The sequence below is a fragment of the Acomys russatus genome, chromosome 13, assembly GCF_903995435.1.
Source record: "Acomys russatus chromosome 13, mAcoRus1.1, whole genome shotgun sequence".
Classification (NCBI taxonomy): Eukaryota; Metazoa; Chordata; class Mammalia; order Rodentia; family Muridae; genus Acomys; species Acomys russatus.
The window spans coordinates 18,847,091-18,869,413 of NC_067149.1; the positions used below are offsets into that span (position 1 = coordinate 18,847,091).

General features: G+C 52.4%; 1 protein-coding gene across 1 annotated transcript in view; it reads right to left on the reverse strand.

Moving 5' to 3' along the window:
• The window catches only part of Iqsec1 (IQ motif and Sec7 domain ArfGEF 1), a 330,930-nt gene that overhangs the window by 15,364 nt on the left and 293,243 nt on the right, over positions 1-22,323 (reverse strand). The window contains 5 exon segments of the mRNA XM_051154905.1: positions 1-98; positions 1,253-1,375; positions 3,731-3,892; positions 13,337-14,583; positions 18,408-18,699. The exon segment at positions 1-98 is cut by the window's left edge and continues 69 nt beyond it. Of these exon segments, the coding sequence (XP_051010862.1) occupies positions 1-98; positions 1,253-1,375; positions 3,731-3,892; positions 13,337-14,583; positions 18,408-18,699 (1,922 nt within the window).

Genomic DNA, 22,323 nt, shown 5'->3' on the forward strand with positions numbered 1-22,323 from the left:
CTGTGTTGAGCAGGATGATGGCGAAGGCCAGGATGAAGATGGTGTCTGGGTTCCGGAACTGTCGTACCACCCCAGGGTTGCAGACACAGTACCGCTGGCTGGGAGGACAGGGAGCTGGTCAGAGATCACCTAAGCGTTGCACTTGCACCCTCTGCTAACCAACCCTAACCTCTGGCTGCTGCAGCCTTTCCCATCCTCATCCCAGTGCAATTGATTGCTGGCTGTCCAGACTGCCCAGTGCAGCTACCTGAGGTACAGTTCACTCATGGGAGGGCGGGTAGAAGCAGGAAAGCTTCAAGGCTGTGTCCTCATTCTCTTGCCTGAAGCGAGGACATCCCAGTGGGGTAACCTAGGCCATCTAGGACCGCAGGGAGGAAGCCAGCTTCCCTTCACTATGGCCTCAGTTCCTGCCTGAGACCGCTGCCTTCTACTGCTGACCCAATGTTCCACTCACTTGCTCTGCCTCACTGGCACTCATCACCACAGCCATCCTTCCCTAACAATCTCTCTACTGGAGATCTCATGGAGGCCAAGGTCAGAGCAGATGATGGTGTCTGTATGCAGAATAGCTCTGTATGCAATTCAGCCTTCTCCAACCAGGCCCAGCTGAGTGCTGCTCCCTCCAGGAAGCCACCCTGGAGTGGTCCACCTTCCAATGACCTCATTCCTCCTGACGCCACTAAGCAGTGGATAGAAGTCTGCTTTACTCAGCCTCAAGCATGGAGGCACCAACATGGCAGCTCTGTACACTGTCCCAAAGGAATGACTAGGAGTTCACTGTCATGTCAGGTGCTGGGATAAGTGGACTGCTTCATCCTTCCACCCCTCTCTCACAGGTGGGAAAGGGAGGCACAGGAAAACTACGAAATTGGTGTAAAGTCACACAATAGGGAAATGGTGGATTCAGTGAGTAGCCTAGCCCACATGGCTTTATAGCTTCTGTAATGGGTTACCATAAGACACTGTAAGTCCAGATATGGGAAACTGCCTCCGGAAAGCCAATGGCCTTTGAGACAGTGATCAGAATGTTAACAGTGGAGACATTAACATCTGAGGCTCAGTTTCCTCATCTGAAAAAATCATAATAAGGTCTGTGCTTCCAAACTGGGGCCCTGCCCAGTGCCTGGGACACAGGAAGCCATTTATGCATGGGTGCCTGTCCTGCTATGGTACTGGATCCTCACACAGCTATGTGAGGCATTGTCCCTCCACTGATGTGGTGTATCCCACTTCACCTGACACGGGGCCTGACCTGAATGCCTCGATGAGCCGTTCCACTTTCTGAGCTTCCCCCTGGACTCGGATGTGTGCTTGGAACTTCCGGAGGGCTTCATCTAGCTCCATGGCAGAGAAGTCCATCTCATCCACAACACAGCTGGAACAGAGATGCATGGCTTGTGAGAGCAGCCAGGCCCACGGAGGTGGCACATCCAGTTTAGTCACATGATGGGGCTTGGGCCTCAAGAGCCCAAGGGTCCTTAAATCTATGGGGACAGACCAACTGCCTCTGGGAAGCCGGCCCCTCATAGTCCCAGGTTCCTGAGGCATCTAGAGACCCCACAGTTGTAGGAGAAATATGTTTTCTGCATGTATGTCATTCTTTACAAAGGAGCCCAAAGGTGTGGCTCTTCTCTAACAGAGAGATCAGCACTGCAGTTCACATAGTCCATGGGTACACAGTGGATGGCCCATGAAGAGAGAGCCCTCAAGTGCCAGACCAGGATGTGCACCCATGCAGTAGTCTTGCTCTCATGTGGAGGGAACATGATTGGCAGGGCTTGGTAAGAGCCTCTCAAGAGCCACCTTGAAGACTGAGCCACTCTAGTGTGAGGGAGTAGGGCAGGAGATAGGCATGCCTTCAATTCTCTCTGTGATAAGGCCTGAGTAGAGAGGATGGGGCCTGGGAGGTATTTCCCAGGATGGCCTGGTGTCCACGTCACCTCTGAAAAGCAGTTGTAGCCACAAAGCTTGAGTGGACTGTGGTGGTGTCATCACCCAGGTGCCTGTCTTCACTCCTGGGCCCATCCTGGGACCCAAGGAGGGCAGCAGACTGGCAGAATCTGGGCAATCCAGCTGCCCTCCAGGAGGCCTAGGAGGCAGGCTGGGGGCCTGGCTACTTCCTGAAGCCAGGGCTATTTTCTAACGGGTGGAGAACAATGCAAGGATTTCCTGAGACCAGAAACCCAGTGAATGGGGGGTTGGCGGTGGGGACTAACAACACTGTGGCGATGGATCTGCTTTCCCTGCACCTTGCTCTCCATGCTTGTTAGTGAGAGGAAGGAGAAGAAACACATGAGGACCGGAGGAGCATCCGAGAGGTCTGCGGCATGCCCTTGACTAAGCAGCACCAACCTGATGAAGGTGCCTGCTCTGCACCAGCCTCCACACAAGCTTTCGTCCTTTGATTTGTGTGCCTGGTCACATTTATGTGCACATGTGTAAATGCAGGAAGGGTTTCTGCAGGAGTGCATGTGTGGGTATGTCTGCACCCAGGCCCACCCCTTCAGACCCGGTGCCCTGTGTGAGAAAGGCACAGTGCTGGCTGCCATCTCTCTGGGATGGAGGGGCAGGAACAGTAGTTCTTGCCAAGCTGCCTGGGACCACACTGCAGAACACTCACTGCAGAACACCCAAACGGGTGAGCCTGTTCCATCTCCGCTCGCCAGCTGCTGCTGTCCTCTGTGCAGCACATGGCAGGGGTAACTGTGTGTGCCCTCCCCAGTACTGACTTCGCAGAGCTCAGCATTTCAGTATTTCTGCCAGTTGTGGGATCCCTCAGTCACAGGCCTTGGTACAATCCTAGCAGAGATAGCTAGCAGGCCATCTGCACAGGGAGAGACACATGGAAAAACTGTGTGCCCTTCTGCTAGGGGAAGACAGTAAGCCCTGGGCGGCACTACTCACAAGAGAGAGCAGCTGGAGGACGGGCCCAGGAGCCCTCCTCTCGGCAGGGCTTCCCATAGCACAGGTACACACTAGCTTTCAGGGATGTTGGCGTGTGACTGAATGCTGTCCACCAGGGAGGTGGGATTATGGATTAGGTACAGGCAGGGCTACTTCTCTATGTTGGATGGATAATTGTCAGGTCAAGGTGGCAATGCAAATGTGGGCCACCTGCAGGCTATGTGTGTGTGATGGCAAGAGGCTCTAGGCGGGTAGATGGAAGGACTGGGGAAGGCAATAGAATCTATATTAGACACAGCTGGCCATTTGTATGTGGCAGGGTAGGGATATAGGAAATGGCATCAGAGTGTTGGTTTGGGCAAATAAAACTGAGTGGCGGCTGGGGTGGGGGTCAGTTCATGCAGCTCTCCTGGGCTCCCCAACCTCAGATTTACCACTATGGACCCATAATAGTTGGAAAAAACCAAATTTTGTCCATGGTGGACAAATGACTTGCTTTTGTCATTGCCACCTAAACTGTACGGTATACAAGTGTCTATACAGTGCATTGGTGTCATATGGGGATGATCAGTAACTCTGAGATCCTCAAGTCTATAGGAAGATGTTGGACAAATGGACATTTTAGGCTGTGCCCTGAGCATCTTGGGGTTTTGGTCTCTGCAGGGAGAGCTAAGGCCCATCCCAGGAAAGCAAGAGACAACTCTCTGACCCAGCAAACAGCATGGCTGATGCGACAGGAGTGAGTGCAAGTGGTGTGGCATATGAGGGATTCCATGGCTGACAGTGTGTTGTGCATGTGGAATGGGGCCCTGACCCCCAGACTTACTCGAGCACATCACGGTTGAACTGCTTCTGCCGGTTTCCCAGGAACTCACCGATCATCTGGCGGCTGAGGCCCTTGCGCTGCAGCAGGAAGTGGGCCACCCCCACTGGCGTGTCGGGCACGAAGCCGCGCTCAATGAGATACTGGATGCCCTTCTCAGGCTTCCTGGGTGGGATGGACAAGAAGAGTGCTCAGTAGTGACTGCTTGACCCCTGAAGCGGGGGCAGGGGCTGGGTCTTGTAATGTGTTCCATACCTTCCTGCTCTGCTTATCTAGGCCAGCCCCTAGCCCTTGTCCCCTTGTCTCCTCCTCCTATGGTGGCATGGGTGCTGACTTCAGAGTTCAAAATGACAGCCTGCCTTGTCTGGCTCCAAGACCTTCACTCAATTGCCTAGATTCCATGCTGACACTGGGGAGGCTTTTGTTGGTGATAAGACACATAATTCCCAGAATTGACTACAAACATTTGTGCAAGCATGAACTACACCACACAGTGCCAGACTTGCTGCTTGTTCTTCTACATGGAAGCTGCTGCTGACAGGTAATGAGTAGGGATCCTAACACCTGGCCATGATTACAATGTGCAGTCCCCATGGAAGACCCACCCCTACCAATTCAAACATGTGTCACCCTGTGCAGACAGACAGAGACAGACAGACAGTCTCTCTCTCCCTCTCTCTGTCTCTCTCTCCTACATGGCCTGCTTTGGACAGCTAAATTGGACCCCTGAAGGTAAGGGAGCTACAAATCTCAGCTGCACCAGGGTCCCAGTTTGACAGCCAGTGTCCCAGGGCTTTACTAGGCTGGGAAAGCAGCACACAGCCTGTAAAGACAACCACAGCTCTTCCCTGATTGGTCTCCTTTCTAACCTTATTTTGTATGTACACATTCATCCAATCAGGGCCTAGCTGACATCCCATAAATCTGGACCTTCCAGGGCTGTACAAACAAAAGACTTAGTGAGGGCTCAATGGAGGAGGAGGAGGAGAGGGAGGAGACAGAAGACTGCCACAGAAAGGAAAGAGAGTTGCCTAGAGGCAGCCTCCAGGATCAGAGAAAGCCGCTAGTAAGCAGGGGGACTCACTCCAGCCTCAGATACCAGATTCATGGGACTCAAGCTTTGATGCCTGTTCCTGCTCCTCCTGTCAGTGACCTGCTGACTTGCATCGCAAAAGGGCTACTCCTGGCTGGCCCCCCAGAGTCCTCTGAGAATCCCAAATTGTAAGGCTCTTAGCTGGCACCCAAAGCCTGCTGGGAACATAGATATGTAACTCTTGCTATCTCTGCGCTTGGCATGCAGAAGCCAAGCTCACTGCAGACCCAGAGGTGAAACACTACAAACCTCTTGCCAGCCGCATCAGCACTCCCACTGTCCCATCCAAACTGTCACTCCCACAGCAAATAGTTTCCTTGTTTTCCCTTCTGTGTCTGTACTTTTTTTCCTGGGAGAGAAGCAGGACAAGAAGCCAGCTGTAGACAGGAAATGGTCTCTCTACCTACTGACAGCTCAAACAGGACCATCCAAGCACTGTAAAGAAGTACCTACTGAGGTACTGGAGAGATGGCTTAGAGGTTAAGAGCACTGTCTGTTCTTCCAAAGGTCCTGAGTTCAATTTCCAGCAACCACATGGTGGCTCACAACCGTCTATAATGAGATTTGGTGCCCTCTTGTGGAGTGCAGGCACACATGCAGGCAGAATACTGTATAAATAATAAATAAATAAACCTTTAAAAGAAGTACCTACAAGCTGGGCATGGTGGTGCATGCCTTTAATCCCCGCACTCAGGAGGCAGAGGCAGGCGGATCACTGTGAATTCGAGGCCAGCCTAGTCTACAAAGCGAGTCCAGGACAGCCAAGGCTAACACAGAGAGACCCTGTCTCGAAAAACCAAAAATAAAGAAAGAAATAAATAATAATAAAATAAAAATAAATAAATAAAAAAAGAAGTACCTACTGAGCATTAGGATGCTTTGTACTGAGACCACTGTGCTGCAGAAACAGGCAGAGGCTGTAACACTGGCCTTGCTGGGGCAGCCAAGACCCTGGGAAGGTGTCTGGGGCAGTACTACTGGTTAAGTGAGCCCCATCCCCTGCTAGGGTGTGGTCTCATAGCTAGGTCCTCAGGTGCTCAGGGAATGTACAGGCCAGACACAGCAGGTATAGACAGAGACTATACCCTGCCCTGACTCCAGGGCAGAGCATGTTACTTTCCACACCTGGCTGGCTGTGAAGGGGGCAATTGAAGGTCCAGAGAAGGGAAGGGAAGGGAGGGGTGTCCTCTGATGCAGACAGGCTTCTTCCTGCTGTTGGCCTCTGATTTCCTGTCTGTCCTTGTGTACTCCCGAGCCCTTAGCTCACCTGGCAGGGAGGAGGCCCTGTTGTCACATGAGTGAGTTTGAAAATAGCTGGACAGGTGACTCTCAGGATACGTGTCCTGCTCTGGAGGGTCTGGCAGACTACTTGGAGCTGTGTGGAACCCCTAGGGCCAGGCTGAGCCATTGGATCAGAGTGGCTCACTTTCCCTTCCCCTCTGTCTGCAGTCACTGAGAGCTGTTGAAGAGTGAGGTGTCCCCTAGAGTCAGCCCAAGCACACCCGGCCCTGTGCCATTACATGGGGAGACCAGGCACATTCCCTTATCCCAGTGGGCAGAGACCTATTGTATCAGTGTCTACTGGTCCCTCGACAGCAGTGTCCTAGGATGTGCTAAGCCCGTGAAGCAGGCCAGGTAGGTCCTGGCATAGTTGGTAATGAAGAAGCTCAAGATGACCTGGTCCATTCCTACCTCCATGGTACTCTGGCTCTGTGCGCCCCCACCTCCACCCCCTTCATATTATACACAGGCCATGGTATCAGGGTCCTTAGACTTCTCTGCTCAGGGAAGCGGGGATGTTCTATAAGGTATGAGGCTGTGGCTTCTCCCATGGCACATACACTTCAGGCGCTAAGGTGCCGGGAACAGAGCCTGAAGTGGACACTGAGTTGCTGGCATGGGCAAGGGGGCTGGAAGCCTAAGTGGGGATAGGCCCTTAATTTGCACCAGAATGGGTCTTTCTAAGCAAGGCCTAGGGATACTCTCTAGGTAGAGGCCCATGGAGGGGTTGCAGGCTGAGGCCCACAGGCTGTCCCAGGTCAGTTGGCAGTGGAAAGGAAAAAGTAGACAGATAGTGGGATGAGTGGGCATAGAGGCCTGCATGCTTGAAACAGCATGCATAAGAGCCAGTTTCTGGATTCTAGTAGTTTCCCCAAGTGGTCTGAAGGGATCAGAGACAGGGCAACATACTAGCCAAGCTAGGGGCACTCTGGCACCCAGTCACTGCACAGAGGAGGAGCAAGGTGGAAGACAACTTCGGATCTGGTCTCTATAGGCAGAAAAGCTCAAACTCATGATACGTAACTACTGCTTGTGTCCCAAGCACAGGGTACTGTCCCCACCTGGATGTCTGGATGTCACAAAAGAGAGGAAGCCACAGTCCCTGGGGCTGAGGGGGAGGTACTAGTAAGTGTAAGCCACTTTGAGGGGCAGGTAGACAGAAGGGACAGACTGCAATGAGGGGTAGCTCCAGGGCCCGATGACAGCCTCTAAGAGGCTTCCTGCAGGAGTGACTACCTCACACTGGCTTCCATCCAGGTGGACAGACAGACATTTTGCCGGATGTGCATGCTCTGTAGCCCCTGCTATGAACAACTTTGCAGTCCTTCCCCCATCGTGAGTGAGGCAATCCCTGCCCTGTGTGGACATGGTGGCCTCTATTCATCTTTCCTTGCAGGAGAGAAGCCAAGGGCCTGCTTTGATCTTTGAATTGTAAGCAGAGGGGTGTGCCACAGTCCTCTTTGGCTACCTGCCATAGGCTACTCAAGTCCCCACCCTCCAAAAACCATGTTTTTTCATTGGTGCGTGAGACAGGGAAGGATCTGGCTGTGGGTTTAAATCTCAGTTCCAGTTACTGGTTGGGGAGCCTGAAGCAACTTACCTAACCTCTCAGGGGCCTTGTATCCTAGGAATGACTGGGTCACCTGGCAAGAATGAAGTAGGAAGTTCAAGCTGGAAGCTTCCATCAAGCCGCTGGAAACTGCAGACTCTAAAGAGGGAGCAGGCCAGGTCTGAACCAGAGGGACACCACAGTAGCTGGGGCAAAGTATGGCTTCAACTACATAGCTGGAGAGACTACAGCCTTCTGAAAGGGAGCTGTGTAAGGAGTCAGGAGAGCTCCTGGTGGAAGGAACCACTCCTTTTAGAGACATTGAATGAGACGCCAGAAGAATCAAGTCATTCAGCTCCAGGATGCCCAGAAAGGTAGTGCCAGGTCTTTAAATAATCTGTTCCCTCAGGGAGCCTCCAAACCTCCCTGAGCCACCACCAGATGCCACAAGGGAAAAACCAGTATATACTGCAAGGACCCAGCATCAGAAAGTGTTGACTTCTGCCTGTATACTTCACCTACTTCTGTGTCTGGACAAGGAGGTCTTTCTGAATCGGGCAGGAGGTTAACAGTGAGCCCACGCACACGCAGTTCCACCCTGCTGTCTACTTCCAGGTCTGGCGTGCTTGCCTCCTCTAAGTCTGGCTAAGCCAGCTTTCCTAGACACCGTGTTGATTCAGACTCCATTTGCCATAGTCACTTCCCTCCACTAGTCTCTTGCCATTCCACTACAAGCTTTCAGTGGCAATAGCAGCTATGGAGAGCTCTGAGTGAGGACAAGAATGAGGCTGTGAAATGACCTTACAGAGCATGAATGCTCATCTGCCCCTCCCACAGCCAGCTGCATGGGGCCAAGAGCCTCCAAGGCTGAGCTGAGCCTGAGAGCAGCCACCCTTAGTACCTCCTGGGATGGCAGCTGCAAGCCAGGCCTTGGCCCCTTTGTCTCAGATACTGCCCAAGTCCTGGGAGCAGGGACCCACACTCACTTTTCAATCTTGCTAAGTGAGGCTCGGAGACACAGGGATACACTTCGGGTCTTGGGGCAGATTGGTGGTATAGCTGGTCCCTTCTGCCTGGGGTTTCTGGATTCCGGCCCTCTCCTAGAGCTGCCTACCAGATGTGCAGCTGGGGGCCTGGACAAGGGGCTGAGCATCCTGGAGGCTGAGACAGGGGCCTGAGGACACCAGGAGGTGGCAGAGGCTCCTTATAGTGAGCCTCACCACTTGCCTTATTTTCTCAGCTCTCCCGTTTCATTTTCTTTTTCTGGGTCTCTCACTGTAGGTCACCATGCAACCCTTTGCAGACCCCTGGATCGGTGCTCTGGACAGATAGGTACCTCCCGTGTTAGAGAGGTGGTAAGACTTACATATCCCAGAGGGTTCTCAGAAGGGATGCAGGCAAAGGTGAGGCCTGGAGGGATGGCAGTAGTGAGAGGAGGAGACCAGAGACCCTTGGGAGAGCCATGAGCAATGGTGGAGGAGATAAACAAGAAGCAGAGACTGGGATGAAGGCTGTATCTTATGGATAGGGACCCAGCATGGTACTGGGACTGCTGAGAACCAGTGGAGGCCTAGCTCAAAACTCCAGGGCCCTAGTGTTAGGATATTGCCCCAGTCTGCCTAGCAACCTATGATGTCATTACCTGCCTGCCACTAGGTAGGCCAGCTACCCAGTATAGAAAAGGACAAACCCACCTCATCTTTCTCTCCCCTACCGTCCCCCCCCCCTCTTTCTCTCCTTTCTCTTGCTCTCTTACCTCTTGCTTTTTTTTTTTTACCTGTACCTATCTCTTTTTATCTGTCTCTCTTCTCTCTGGGGTACCCCTCTCAGTATAATAAACTTTTCCATATCATATCTTTTGTGTGGCATATATTTCATATTTCACCTAGGGCAAAGCAGTTATAGTTCAGCCAAGGCCACCAAGGCTCAGGCTCTCAGATCTGTCCCTGGAGGGGCCCTGGGGTTCTATTAAACCTGGAGCCACCATCCAGTTCTGAGCCCCAGAGCTCTTCCCCACATCTATGGAAGGGAAGAGCCTTAGAAAGGGACCTATCTCAGCTCTAAGACTGGCAAAGAGTTTCTGGCTTGATTAGCTGGCAAAGTTATAGCAACTTGGAATCTCTAACACTCCCCGACCTGGCGTCACAATCTGAGTGAAGGAGGGAACTGAGGCTAGGTGCTTGCTTGTTGGGGCCTGAGTTGGGCATTAGCCAGAACCTTGGGGTCTATTCCATATGGAACCTTACTGGTTCCTACCAGTGGCCACTGGCTAGATCTCTCAGAACCAGAGCTACTGCAGGCTGCCCCTTTGGGCTCTAGGCTGGTCTAGCCTGTTTCACAGCTAGGTACCTATCCTGGTCTCCAGTAATCACATGTAGCGACTGACCCTGGAGATCCGAGTTAATTTTTTATCAGGTTTAATTAATGCATGCCCCTAGGCTGGGCCTTCCAGTCCTGTCTCTGGTAGTACAAAGGGACTGTCTGTCCAAATTCTCTTCCAATCTGGAGGTGGCTCCAGTTTCCCTGAAGGGTCTCAATGAGGTGAGTCTAAAATTCATGAGGAACAACTATCCATGAAGACTGTGACAATGGAGGGAGGTCCTTGTCTTAAAAGAACCATGACACATATGGGGCTGGGGAGATGGCATTCATATTTATGCATTGGCACACACATGTGTATCAGCACCTGCCCACTCATGAATACACACATGCATAGCAGATACATGAAAGTGTAATGGTTAAAGCTGACAATAAGGGTTGGTATGTGGCTCAGCAGTTGAGCATTTGCCTACCCTTTGCAAGGCCCTGGGTTCAGTCCCCAGCAGGGCAAAATAATTAGAAGAATAGAAAAACAAAACATAAAAAAAAAAAAAAAAAAAAAAAGCAATTTCAAATACAAAGGCACTGGTTACCGCACTAAATAAAATTAAACACTTCCATTAGATAAGAGCAGTGCAGTTAAAGCGAATTAGATTCCTCACAGTGTCCCTTTCATTGTGTTCAAATTATATCTAGAAAGAAAAACTCTAATAGAAAGACAAGTAGTCAGCAGGGGACATACTTGTAATTCTGAAAGAGCCATCCTTAAGAAGGCCTCATGATGACACATCCTCAGAAGTGACAAACATGGAACATCAGGAGGCTGAGGCAGGAGGGTCATAAGTTCAAGGCCTGCTGGGGCTGTACAGTGAGTTCCAGGCCAGCTTAAGCAATTTAGTGAGGTCCTGTCTCAAAATATGAGCGCTGGGGATGGAGCCTGGTGACAAAGCACTTGCCAGTGGCTCTAAGATCAAGACCTAGAACTGGTGTGTGTGTGTGTGTGTGTGTGTGTGTGTGTGTGTGTGTGTGTGTGTGTGTGTGTGTGTGTGTGTGTGTGTGTGTGTGTGTGTGTGTGTGTGTGTGTGTGTGTGTATGAAGAAATGACAGCAAATAACCTGAAATGCATGTTATAGATACCAAATAGTTATGTGCTACAGATGGTGCTTTTAAAGTAAGCAGAAAGTGCACAATGCAATGACAATCTATACCCTGCCTGGGGGAAGCAGACCAGTACTAAATGGAGTAGGCGGGAGCAGGCACTGCCAGATCCAGGAGTGGGAAACAAGTAGGAATAGCCCCTTTAAACATGACCATAACAGCTCTGACGCCAAAGAAAGTCTCTACTTATGAGCCTACAATCTCACTCAGCTGTCATCCCCAGAAGGCACTGTGGACAGTCAAACACAGTGTCATGTTTCTAGAGACAAAAAGAGGCTGAAGCAACAGCCACATAACCCTCAGAGAACAGTGCTGGGATCCACCCCAGGTGGCACACGGGAGTGACAACAAACAAAGATGGAGAGGTCCTAGGTCAAAGTCATCTAGCACGGGCCACAGTGATGAGAGCGGGGCCATGTAACAGCGGTGTGTGTTAGTTCTTGTACTCTTCACACACAAAGCTTGCATGCTCAGAGCCTGGAAGGAGGTGCCATCAGCACCAGCCCTGTTTCACAGATGTGGAGAACACATAGTAGGTCGACAGACAAAAAGACCTGGATGGGCTGGGGAGGCAGTTCAGTCATAAAGAGTTTGTTGTGTAGTTATGGGGACCTGAGTTTGATGCCCAGCACCCATGCAAGCAGCCTATCACCCCAGCCCTGGGAAGGCAGAGCCAGGACTCTCGGGCTCACTAGCCAGCCAGCCTAGCTGACTCACTCATTCCCGGGGTCAGTGAGAGACCCTGTACCAAAAAGTAAGCTGAAGAATAAAAGAAGACACCCTGACTGTACTCACTTGTGCACACACATGTGCACACAGACAAAGGAGAGGCTCCCGCAGGCAAAGATGATGCATCCTGAACTGTAAGGCTTTTGTTGTCAGGTAGGGTGTGCTGTGTGTTGCACATGTAATTAGGTAATGATGGACTGAGAAAGAAATCTACAAAGGCCAAAGCAGGTTTCTTTTGCCTCTTGCACGCTACTGCTGGCCTCCGCCCACCCACTCTATTGCAGCCCCCATTCCCCAGGGCTGAGAGGCAGTCCTGGAGCAGGGCAGTGTGTAGGAGTAGCAAGTAGGACACATCAACTAAGCACAACATGTTCATCAGTGACCTGTGGGCTCCAGGTGTGGCTTGCACAATGGTGGGTTGGCTCTTATGTGCAGCAGGCCACAGGTAAGCGAAGAGGTTACAGGAGCTCCCTTTTTTGACAAATGTGAGGGGTCGAAGACTCAGTCAGCTCCTGGAGGCCTCAAGGAGGGCTACGCAGCACACCTTTCCCACAAGGTCCCTCTTCCCCACTCCATCTGCACTGCCAGGGAAGCTAAAAAACCTGCCATCCTAGTTTCAGAGGAGCAGCAGGAACAGTGAGGTGTGGCGGCTCAGATGTGGCTGGCCCCCACTGTGCCCCACTACCCTCCTGTGGCCCTTCTGGGAAATTCCTGGGGTGTATGCTTGTAACCAGCAGGCAGGCTGGTCACATGCTTTCCAGGTCCACAACCCCCAGGGAGACCAGACCAGGCTGGCGTCTGATGACCCCACATCCCAGAGGCCCCAGGGAAGGAAATAATGTAAAATCTCAGGTTAAACAAGAGCTGCCAAGGTCCCCTCTGAGGGTGTGCTCAGCCCTCCCCATGTCCCATGCTATTTTTGACCCTGCTAAGAATAGCTTGCTTTATATATCCACCTCTTACCATGGGTTGGCTCTTGGCCAGCTGCACCTCTCCGAGCCCCTCCAGAGCAGTCACCCAAGTGGCCTAGTCCACAGCTCCCCAGATCTCGTCTTTTCCCTTGTACTCCTACAGACACAGACCTGCCACCGGCTTGTTTCAAGATCTTTGTGCTTCATATAGGCCCTGAACTTAGCATTTGAGGCTGAGCCAGCTATGGGGACACAAGTGTGGGCACGATGGCTAGGGATTTACCATAGAAAAGCCCCCATTCTGCTGTCTAGCCCATGAACATCTGCTATCTCCACAAATGGCCCTTGGAAGGAGCTGAGATTCAAAGCTGCTGTAACCATAAACATGGCGCAGCACCCTAGCTTAGCCTTATGAAGGCTGCCTTAAACTTCAGCCTTTGTGAGGGTGTGGGCAGAAGCTCACAGCAGGAGGGAAGATGGGTCAACTCTTGTCGGCCCTGGCCTGGGCCTAGGGCTATGACTGTCAAGGCCCTGTGGGTCCTTCTTCCATGCATGAAAGGGGAACTCACTTGTTGAAGAGATTCAGGCCAATTCGGTAATGCCTCTTACGGATGACATCATTGCTGAAGGCCGGTGAGTCCCAGCTATTGCGGGTCTCTTTGTGGTATGTCTGCTTGCTGAGTGTCTGTTCCCGCAGGCTGTCCCGAGATGAGGACTCAGAGCTGCAGTTTATGGTGTCGTTGGAGTTGGACGTGCTGTTGATGCTATCATTGTCCCCATCTGAGTAGTCAGACTCAGATTTGCTCTGCCGGTTCGCTGAACCATTGATGGCTAGGTGGCTCTCGAGAGGTCTGGGGGGCCGAGGCCGCAATTCAGGCTCCTCCCGGGGGAGGCCTTTGGGGGGGCCACCGTGGGGGCCATGCTTAGGGCTGCCCTGCTGCCCACCGAGGCTGCGCTCATAGGCACTCTGCCTCTTGAGTGAGCTGCGATCCGAGCGGTCACTGAGTTCCACAGAGCTGTCGCTGGGTGGCTCAATGGTAAGCAGGGGAAGGTGCTCCACCCGGAGCCTTGGCTCTGGCCGCTCCAGTGATGGCGTGCTTCGGCAGCTCGTGTCCGTGTCAGCCTTGTCCTCTTTGTGGGCCAAGGCCCAGTAGTCCTGGGCTGCACCCCCAGACCTCAGCCGCAGGTCTGACTCTGTGCTGGAAGGCCTATCACCAGCCTGTGAGAGCGGTAGAGGTGGTGACAGCTCTTCCTCATCAATGTAGAGGGTGACATCACTATATGAGGCTGTCATTTCATCCAATTTGCGGTGGTCCATGCTATGCAGGCCTGGCTTGGGCTCAGTATCCCGAGCCCGGGCTGTGTCAGAGGCTGGTACCTCCTCACTGTGTAGGCTGCGGCAGTTGAGGGCATCATCGATGGACTCAGCCAGGGACTTCACCTGCCGGGAGAAGGCATCCTCCAGTTCTGTGATGGCGTCTGCAAAGTCACTGGAGGGGGCCGGAGACTTGAGGGCTGGGTCGCTGAGGTCTCCGCATTCTGACGGCACCAGGGCCCCCAGCTGGGAGCCATCATTGGTCATTGAGACCTGCTTGCCCTCAAAGTAGGAGCTATGCACCTTCTCGGGGCCCTCGAAGGAGAACTGCATCCTCATGTTGGACAGCACAATGCGGCGTGACATGCGGTTCTCCGACATGGAGCTGCGCAGGCGCTCAAAGTTCTTGTTCATTTGGTACTGGCGGAACGCCGTCTGGATGGTGCGGGCTGCATGGCGGGTCACGAGGCGTCCCCCATACTTGCGTTCTAGCATTTCCACCTGGTGGGGTAAGGAAAGAAGAATGTGGGCCATGTGATGGCACAGAGATAGATACCTGTGCTCCATAAAGATGTAACCTGGGAGGGTCTCACCACATCTCCAAGTTGCTTAGAACAGAAGCTTGGGGCTGCTGGGGGTTTTCAATGTCAAATGGGACAGATAAGTGCCAGGATTGGGTGAAGTGTGGTAAAGGCGGTGGTGCACATAAGCTGAGCATCCCAACACCTTCTGGTCATAGAAGCTCTGTGCCCTGAGGTTTTTCTGAAGGCCTATCCAAAGATGTGACCCCAGAGCTGGGGAGCCTGAGGCACGAGCCAGCCAGAGGGCCTGGCTTGACCTTGGCTCTGCCTCTCATTAGCTCTGGATGAACCCTGGAACCATGAAGCTCCCCACTTCCTTATCTGTGATGTGGGGCAGCAGTCGGATCCACTTTCCAGTGCTTTGGTAAGTTCACAGTGATGAAAGCTAACTGCTTGGCACAGGCTAGGGGCAGCTGGCTAAAGACCCACGCATTTCTAGTTCGCAGCTGAAGTTGTGAGGTATCTGTTCTCCTTGCTACACAGAGGGCTAAGCTGAGATTTGGGGGACGACCGGGAGGGCTGGCTATCCTTCTTTACCCTACGGCTCCACGAGTGCAGATGGGTGTACAGCTGTAGGTCAGAGGGGCACGGTTGTGAGGTGGGAGGGATGCTAGGTAAGCTCTCAGGCACCTCAGCTCAACATCTCTCAGAGTAACCCATGGCCTCCTAAAGTCCCAGGCCTCACAGACTGTCCAGCCTGAGGGCTAATCCAGAGTCTGAATCCTGGGTAAGTAGGAAACATACTCCTTCAGCTATAACCTGCTCTGCAGGGATCAGCAATCTGTCTCTGGCCCCTGGGGCAGGGCTTTAGCTATGTGGTGAATGAGGAGAGGGTTCAGGCCCCCAGGAGGAGGTGAAACCCTGATTCCACTTGTCTGGCACCATGAGCCAGCATCTCATCATGCATGGCAGTGCAAAAGGTCCAAGCATAAGGTCCATGCCCTGGGGAAACAGAGAATGTGTGAGGTTAGACAAATGTACAGTCAGATACAGAGCACCGGAGACACTGAGCAAAGCCAGAGCTGTGGCCCAAGTCTGGGAGAGGCCCCTTTGCACACCATCTCAGGGCCTCCAGGAAGCTGGCTAAGAGAACTCTCAGGACATCAGGCCCAGCTAAGCAGAGGAGGGGCTCCAGGGACAGCCACGGAGGCTCCGGGTTTCTTTCCATGCCATCCGAAGATGGCTGCACTGCTACATCAACAAGCAAAACTACTACTGGCTAAGTGGTCAGAGAGCTCAGGATCAGGAAGGGGCCTGAGTCTGGGAAACCCCCTTTCTTCCCTCAATGCCCCACCTAAGAAGGCCTTGGCCTGGAATCCCCGCCAAGGATTTCGAAAACATCCGAGTCACCAAGCTTATTCCATGGCCTTCCCTGATGCCCTGGACCTTGGGGACTAGGCAACCACCCTGCTTTCCACGTTCCCCAAGTTTGTGTGTATTGTGGTGGATGATGGCTCATTACGAGGGCAGAAATGGGCTCTGTGATGAGTCACCAGAGAAAGCCCCTCATTGGGCACATGCTGACCCAGCCCCTCTCTCTCTTACTCCTGAACTCACCATGGCTGTCCTGTCTTCTGGCCTGGAAGTGACATGAGGCCCCATTTATAGTTCTTCCGGGACCCAGAGGAAGGAAAAGCAACAAACACTTGCTACCCCACGGGATGCCAGGGACCAAGCCACACCATTATACAGTCCTTATGTTACCGAGGTACTCTGTGATCCCTGCTCTAGGATGCAGGAGGGAAGCCAGCAGCAAGGCTCCAGTCAGTGCCAGAGAGAACGGCCCTGGGGCCAGCACTCGCCCTTACTTGCTGAGGATTCTCTCATGCAGCATGCGTGAGGATCCGGAGGAATTTCTTTCCGCAAAGCACAACTGGCACCACTCAGAGATTTGAGGTCATTCCCTGATCTCTATCCTGGCCTCTTGCTCTCGGGAACAGGGACAGAGAAGGTGCAGAGGGTTGGGTTAAGGAGAATGCATCTGATTTGCCAGTGATTCTCTTCACTAAGATGGAATTCCACCTTCCTGTCACAACTCTCATGGAACCCACCTACTCCTACTTTTGACTTGCTTGCCAGGAAGCTCGGTGAAAAATGTGGCACTACATGGCACCTAATGTTAATCCCCTTTGCTTCTGTTCCAACTCTTCCCTGCCATCCTTTTTCTCTCTCACACACACCAAGGCCATTCTTGTCCCAGAGCCTTGGGATATACTATTAGCTCTTCTCCAAATGCCCAGTCTTCAGGCCAGCCACCGCCATCTGATATAGCCAATGCTCAGAATCCCTCTACTTCTTCCTCCAGAATTATAACCTCCAGGGTCTGTGTTACTTCCTGCAGTGAAAATGTCTTAACTGCTGACTTGCTTGTCCATCCACTGTCCAGGAATGCCGCTCAGACACAGCAGCTTCATTTTGTAGGCTGTCCCCACCCCATTATCTGGCACGAGGGGAAATTCGGCTTTGGGTGGGATGAAGGTGAACGGCGGCATATTTGTGGCATGTAATCATCCCTACAGCCTGTATGCCGTCTCAACCTTGCCCAATTCTATTTCATGGTCCGGTGCGGATGACTTTTATAGCGAACTCTTCAGGGATCACTCTGAATCTAAGCAGAGCTGAGAAACTCAATGTAGGCTGTTCCGCCTGCTGCTGGCCTGGCAAAGGAATCAAGGGCCCACAGCTGTGGGGGAATATCTGCTACCAATCCCCTTGTGAATCTCAACTAACAGGAAGAATGATGAAGCATGTGAGTGGAGGTGGGCAGGGCTATCCTGTGTCAGAGAGAATCAACCCAAGTATGGGAGATCAAGACTGAGGGGTGTCTGACAAGGGAGAAGATCTGCCTGAGGGCACCCCACCACGCCCTCAGGAAGATTGGGCTGTGCAAGGTTAGACCCTCTGTTCTTCAAGGACATTGGTCCTTGGAGAGCAAATGGAACAAAGTAACCAGCAGACATGAGCAGAAGAGAGAGCATAGCATCTGTGGCTGTGGGAAGGGGTCAGCCCACGGGACTGCCTGGGAGACATGGGAGCCTGCCCAAAGCGCAAGGCCCAGAGCTATGGAATCCCAGCCAGATGTTCTGGTTGTTGCTACACATCCCTGCAGCTCAGGGCTCTCCTGAAGCCTGGCATTGCTCAGAGACTCAGTCAGACAGCAGACACTCACTCCCACATTGTCCTCTTCACTGCTGGGCACCTGTACCAGGAAGATTTGCTCTGCTCACAGCAACCCCAAAAGTTGGCCAGGCCATCTGACCATTGGGTCTGAGGCCTGAGGAAGAGCTGCAACATTCAATGCAGATATCTTGAGTCTAGAGACTGTGGAGCCACAAGCCACAAAGGGATATAGTAAGTAGCCCCCATCCCTTAGGCCTTTCTTGGGCCCTACGAACCTCTCCATGGCTACCTTACAACCAGTCTCCTAATGGCACTGGGCTATGACACTCAGATTCCCATATCCTGGCAGTGAGGGATACTGATACCTACAAAGCCAACATTTGAAGAAGACTTTATATAAGACCCCAGAAAGGATGCCAATGCCCCAAGTCATCAATGTAAATCCCTTCCCACATTTCTACAGAGCTGGGCTGGGAAAGGCTCTGAAACAAGTGGAGCCAGGGATCCCCTTATCCTCAGATGTGCATAGCAGCTGGTATCTGAAACCCGTCACTAAGAGCATCTCGCAGCTGAAACCTGTCACTTGGGAGACCATGCATAGTGGGCGGGGCACCAGCCACCTACCTGCTTATCTTGCAGATCTGAAGAGAGCTCATAGCTCTCAGAGAGTGACCGAGAGCGCTTGATGGCCTCCTCCTCAGCCTGCTTGCGCAGGACTGAGGTCGAGTGCTGCAGCCGGGGCCTCCGTGTGCGCTGTTGTGGTCCTGGCCCTGCGTACAGCCCATAGGCGCCCACTGATGTGTGCTCGTAGTGGTCTGGGCTCAGGCTGGAACCAGGCACCAGGGGACCCTGGTGGTAGGCTGAGGGGCTGTCCAGCGATGTGCCAGTCTCGCTGCTGGGGGCCTCGCCCTCAACACTGCAGAGGAGAGAGAGGAGAGACACATGCTGAATGGGAAAGCCAGGCCTAGGGAGTAGGGCAAGGAAGAGACCTCCCCAGGTAGCCAGAGACTGTGCAGAGCCCTCTGCTCTGCATCTTTCTGGAGTTTCTGAACAACTTGCATGTTCTAACATCTGGCATACTGTACTAAAGGGGCTGGCTTCCCAACCAAGAACATCAGCCCTCCAAAGAGAGGTTTTGACCCACTGTGTTGATGGCCCCCAGCACTTAGAACACAGCCTGGCCTGTGCTGGGTGCTCAGTGTGTTTTGAATGAACAAGACCAGCACTTCCCCTGCCACCTGAATTAAATATAGGGCTAGTTTTGTACCCCCATATCCCCATGACCTTTTAAAATTAATTTTTCTTTATTTTATATGTATTTGTCTGTGCCTGCATATCTCCTGGAACTAGAGTTGTAGGCAGTTGGGAGCTACCATGTGGGTGCTGGGAACTGAACCTAGGTCCTCTGCAAGAACCAATGTTCTTAACAGCTGAGCGAGCCATCTCTTTAGGATCCCTGGAGATGGTAGACACTAGTATCACTGAAGTGGTACCCTTCTAAGAAGGGGGATGTAGCATACAACATGCACAGGAGAAGATGATATGAAGACACGGGAGAAGGCAGCACACCAAGGAAAGAGGCTCAGGAGAAGACAGGCCATGCCTCCATTGCAGACTGGCAGCCTCCAGAGCCTGCAGATAATGAAAGCCTGTGAGCAAGGTTCACCTCTGGTATTTTCCATAGCAGGCTTAGAAGCAAACACGATGTTGCACACGTGTTATAAGTTTTAACACTCCCTGCACAGAGGAACTGTAACTCCCTGTACAGGTGAGGAAACTGAGGCATGCATAAACACTGTCCCAGGTACCACAGCAGGAAATGGATCCCCCTCCACCTCACTGCCCCTCGTCCCACAGAGCACCTTCATGCCAGCCAGGAGCAAGGCCAACTAGTGGGGACAGAGGGACTGGCTGCTGACTCATCCCAGCTCTGGGTCTGGAACATTCTATTCTGTACAGACACTGGTTTCCTCTGCAGTTGCTTTTTGGTGAGGGATGGAGAGAAAAAGGAGACACTGATTTACAGAGTTTCTAACACAAGCCCTCATCCTTTGCCAGGCTCCCTGTCCCTGTGAGACCAGACACCCAGGCACTGGCAGAGACTTTAAAAGGCCTGTGGTCCCTGGGGCAGGGCGGAGAGTCTCTAGAATGGGGCACAGAGAGAAAAGAGAAGGGCCCCACCCAGGCTGCAGTTCTTTCCAATGTCCGCTTTTCAGACCAATGAGGAATGTCTTGCACTAAGCAGCCTGGCAGACAGGCTCCCCCTGCCTGGTTCTGCTAGAGTCCTGTTGTTTGTTGTCCAGGGCTAGAACAGACTCTGGAGGGTCCATCTCAGGGTGGGGCCTGCGGAAGGAGCCTGGAGCAGGGAGGACCAAAGCTCCCAGTCCTTGAACTCTGACCACTCTGTATCAGGGACAGCAGCAAATCTCAGGACTTGCTTTCTGGCCCATAGCTTAGAAACAGAGCTTGTGAGGCAGCAACTGCCACTGGCTCTAGGGACAGGCAATGCAGTAAGCGCCAGTGGCTAAGGTGTGACAATCATTCTTTGAGGAGGACCTTGATCAGGAGTTGGGAAATACATGCTTTGCCTGGCTCTGCCTATGGTTTTCCTTTCAGTAGTATTAGTAGCTTAGTCAAAACAAAAAAACAAAAAAACAAAAAAACAAACAAACAAAAACAAACAAACAAACAAAAAAAACAAACCAACCAACCAACCAAAAAACAAAAACTCACCACTCTTCAAGGGTCTCTGGTTACCACAGAGCCACCGGGCCCAGAGTGGGCAAGTGTGGGTACATGTGTGTGCGCATGTGTGTGTGAGCGTGTGTGCATATGCGTGTGGTGTGTGTAAGGAGAAGGGAGGCAGGGAATGTTAATCTGAAAATTCTTCCACTGAAGTTTGGACCAGCACTTTTCATTAAGTGCTCAGAACTTCAAGCAACTGTCATGAGAAGGAGGGAACAAGTCCCATTAGAATTGGGCCACCCAGAATACAGAATAGCAGCCTCCATTGAGAAAGCCCACCTTGGCTCTCTGACACAAAAGCTGGGCCCCACATCCCTCATGTGGGCCAGCACACGCAGGGATGTATGCCCCTCAACTGAATGCATGTTCGGGTTGGAGCTGGATCTGTGTGTACTAAACTGGAAGCGATACAGCTGGTGCCCTTGTAGGGGGTTTCAAACCAGCTGAGCACTGGACCAGAAGGTGGAGAATACATGTAGTAACCATTATCACTGGGGCAGAGCCTGAAGCCCCTTGGTGGTTAACAGGCTGCACTAGAACCATAGGCTCCATCAGAGGACAGTGAACTAGGGCAGGCTCATGATGCTGTCCCTGACCCTCAAAAGCTCAGGGTGCAGGAGCAGTGGCCAGAGGGATTCAGTCTTCTCTCATCTAGCACAAGAACAGCTTCAAGGGCAGGGCATTCTGCTCCTGGCCATGGGGAGAGAGCAGGGCCTAGGCTGCCTGAGAGCCTGGGAGTTCCAGTCTACCCAGTAGGCCTCAGCTTGGGGGAGAGGAGCTGAGGCCAGCGGGCTTTGCCTCCATGGATAAGGCACCAAAGTGGGTGTCTGCCTTGGAGAGGAGTACCTTTGTGATGAGTCTAGGATAAAAGAAGTGAGGGGCAAACGGGAGCTTTCTGGAGTGTGTTACTGTTCTGGGCAGCTGGGGACCAACAGGTTTTCAGAATGTGCTTGGAAGAGAAGGCCAGGTCTCTCCAGAGCTTCCCCCATAAGCAGGAAGGGGTGAAGTCACCAAAAGGCAGCTCATCAGTGCCTCCTCCAAAGCCAACCGAGCCTCACTCACTCAACTGGGGTCACCGCCTATCAAGTCTATGTGAATGGCAGCCCTGGACTGTGTGGTGGACCAGACTTTCCACAGTCCAGAAAACCCACACTCAGGACCAGAGAGATGGCTCAGCAGGTAAAGGTGCTTGCTTGCTAATGCTGACAACATGAGTGTGATCCCCAGGGTCTACATGGGACAAGGAGGCCTTACTCTTCCTATGTCCTTTGATCCCTATTCACATGCTGTGGCATGTACACACACACACACACACACACACATACACACACACACACACACACACGAAAGAAAATAAATATAATTAATAAAATCTAGATCCTGGTCTAACCACACCCCCACCGCCACCCCCTGACCCCCACAAAAGTAAACAACTTTCACTGGGCCCTGCTGCAGATGTGAGGGCAAAGCCAGCATCCAGGACCTTCCCCATGTGTCTCAAGGACCTACCATGACAATACAAATGCCAAGTGTCAGACACCAATAGAAGAGGCTTTTCTTGATCCGAGTGTTTCTCATTTGAGAAGGGCAAAGAATGCTTCTAAGTGGAAAGGCCCATGCTGCCACGCCAATTAGCAAAGACACTCTTAGACTCAATGAATACTAGGGCACATGAGCAGAGCTGGTCCCCCTCTACTCTGGTGGACACCTGGACATCCAGGGAGAGCCCTAGGATGACTTTTCTCTGCAGCATACCCCCAGAGCGTCTTCACAGGGTTGATTCAGCTCCCCCACA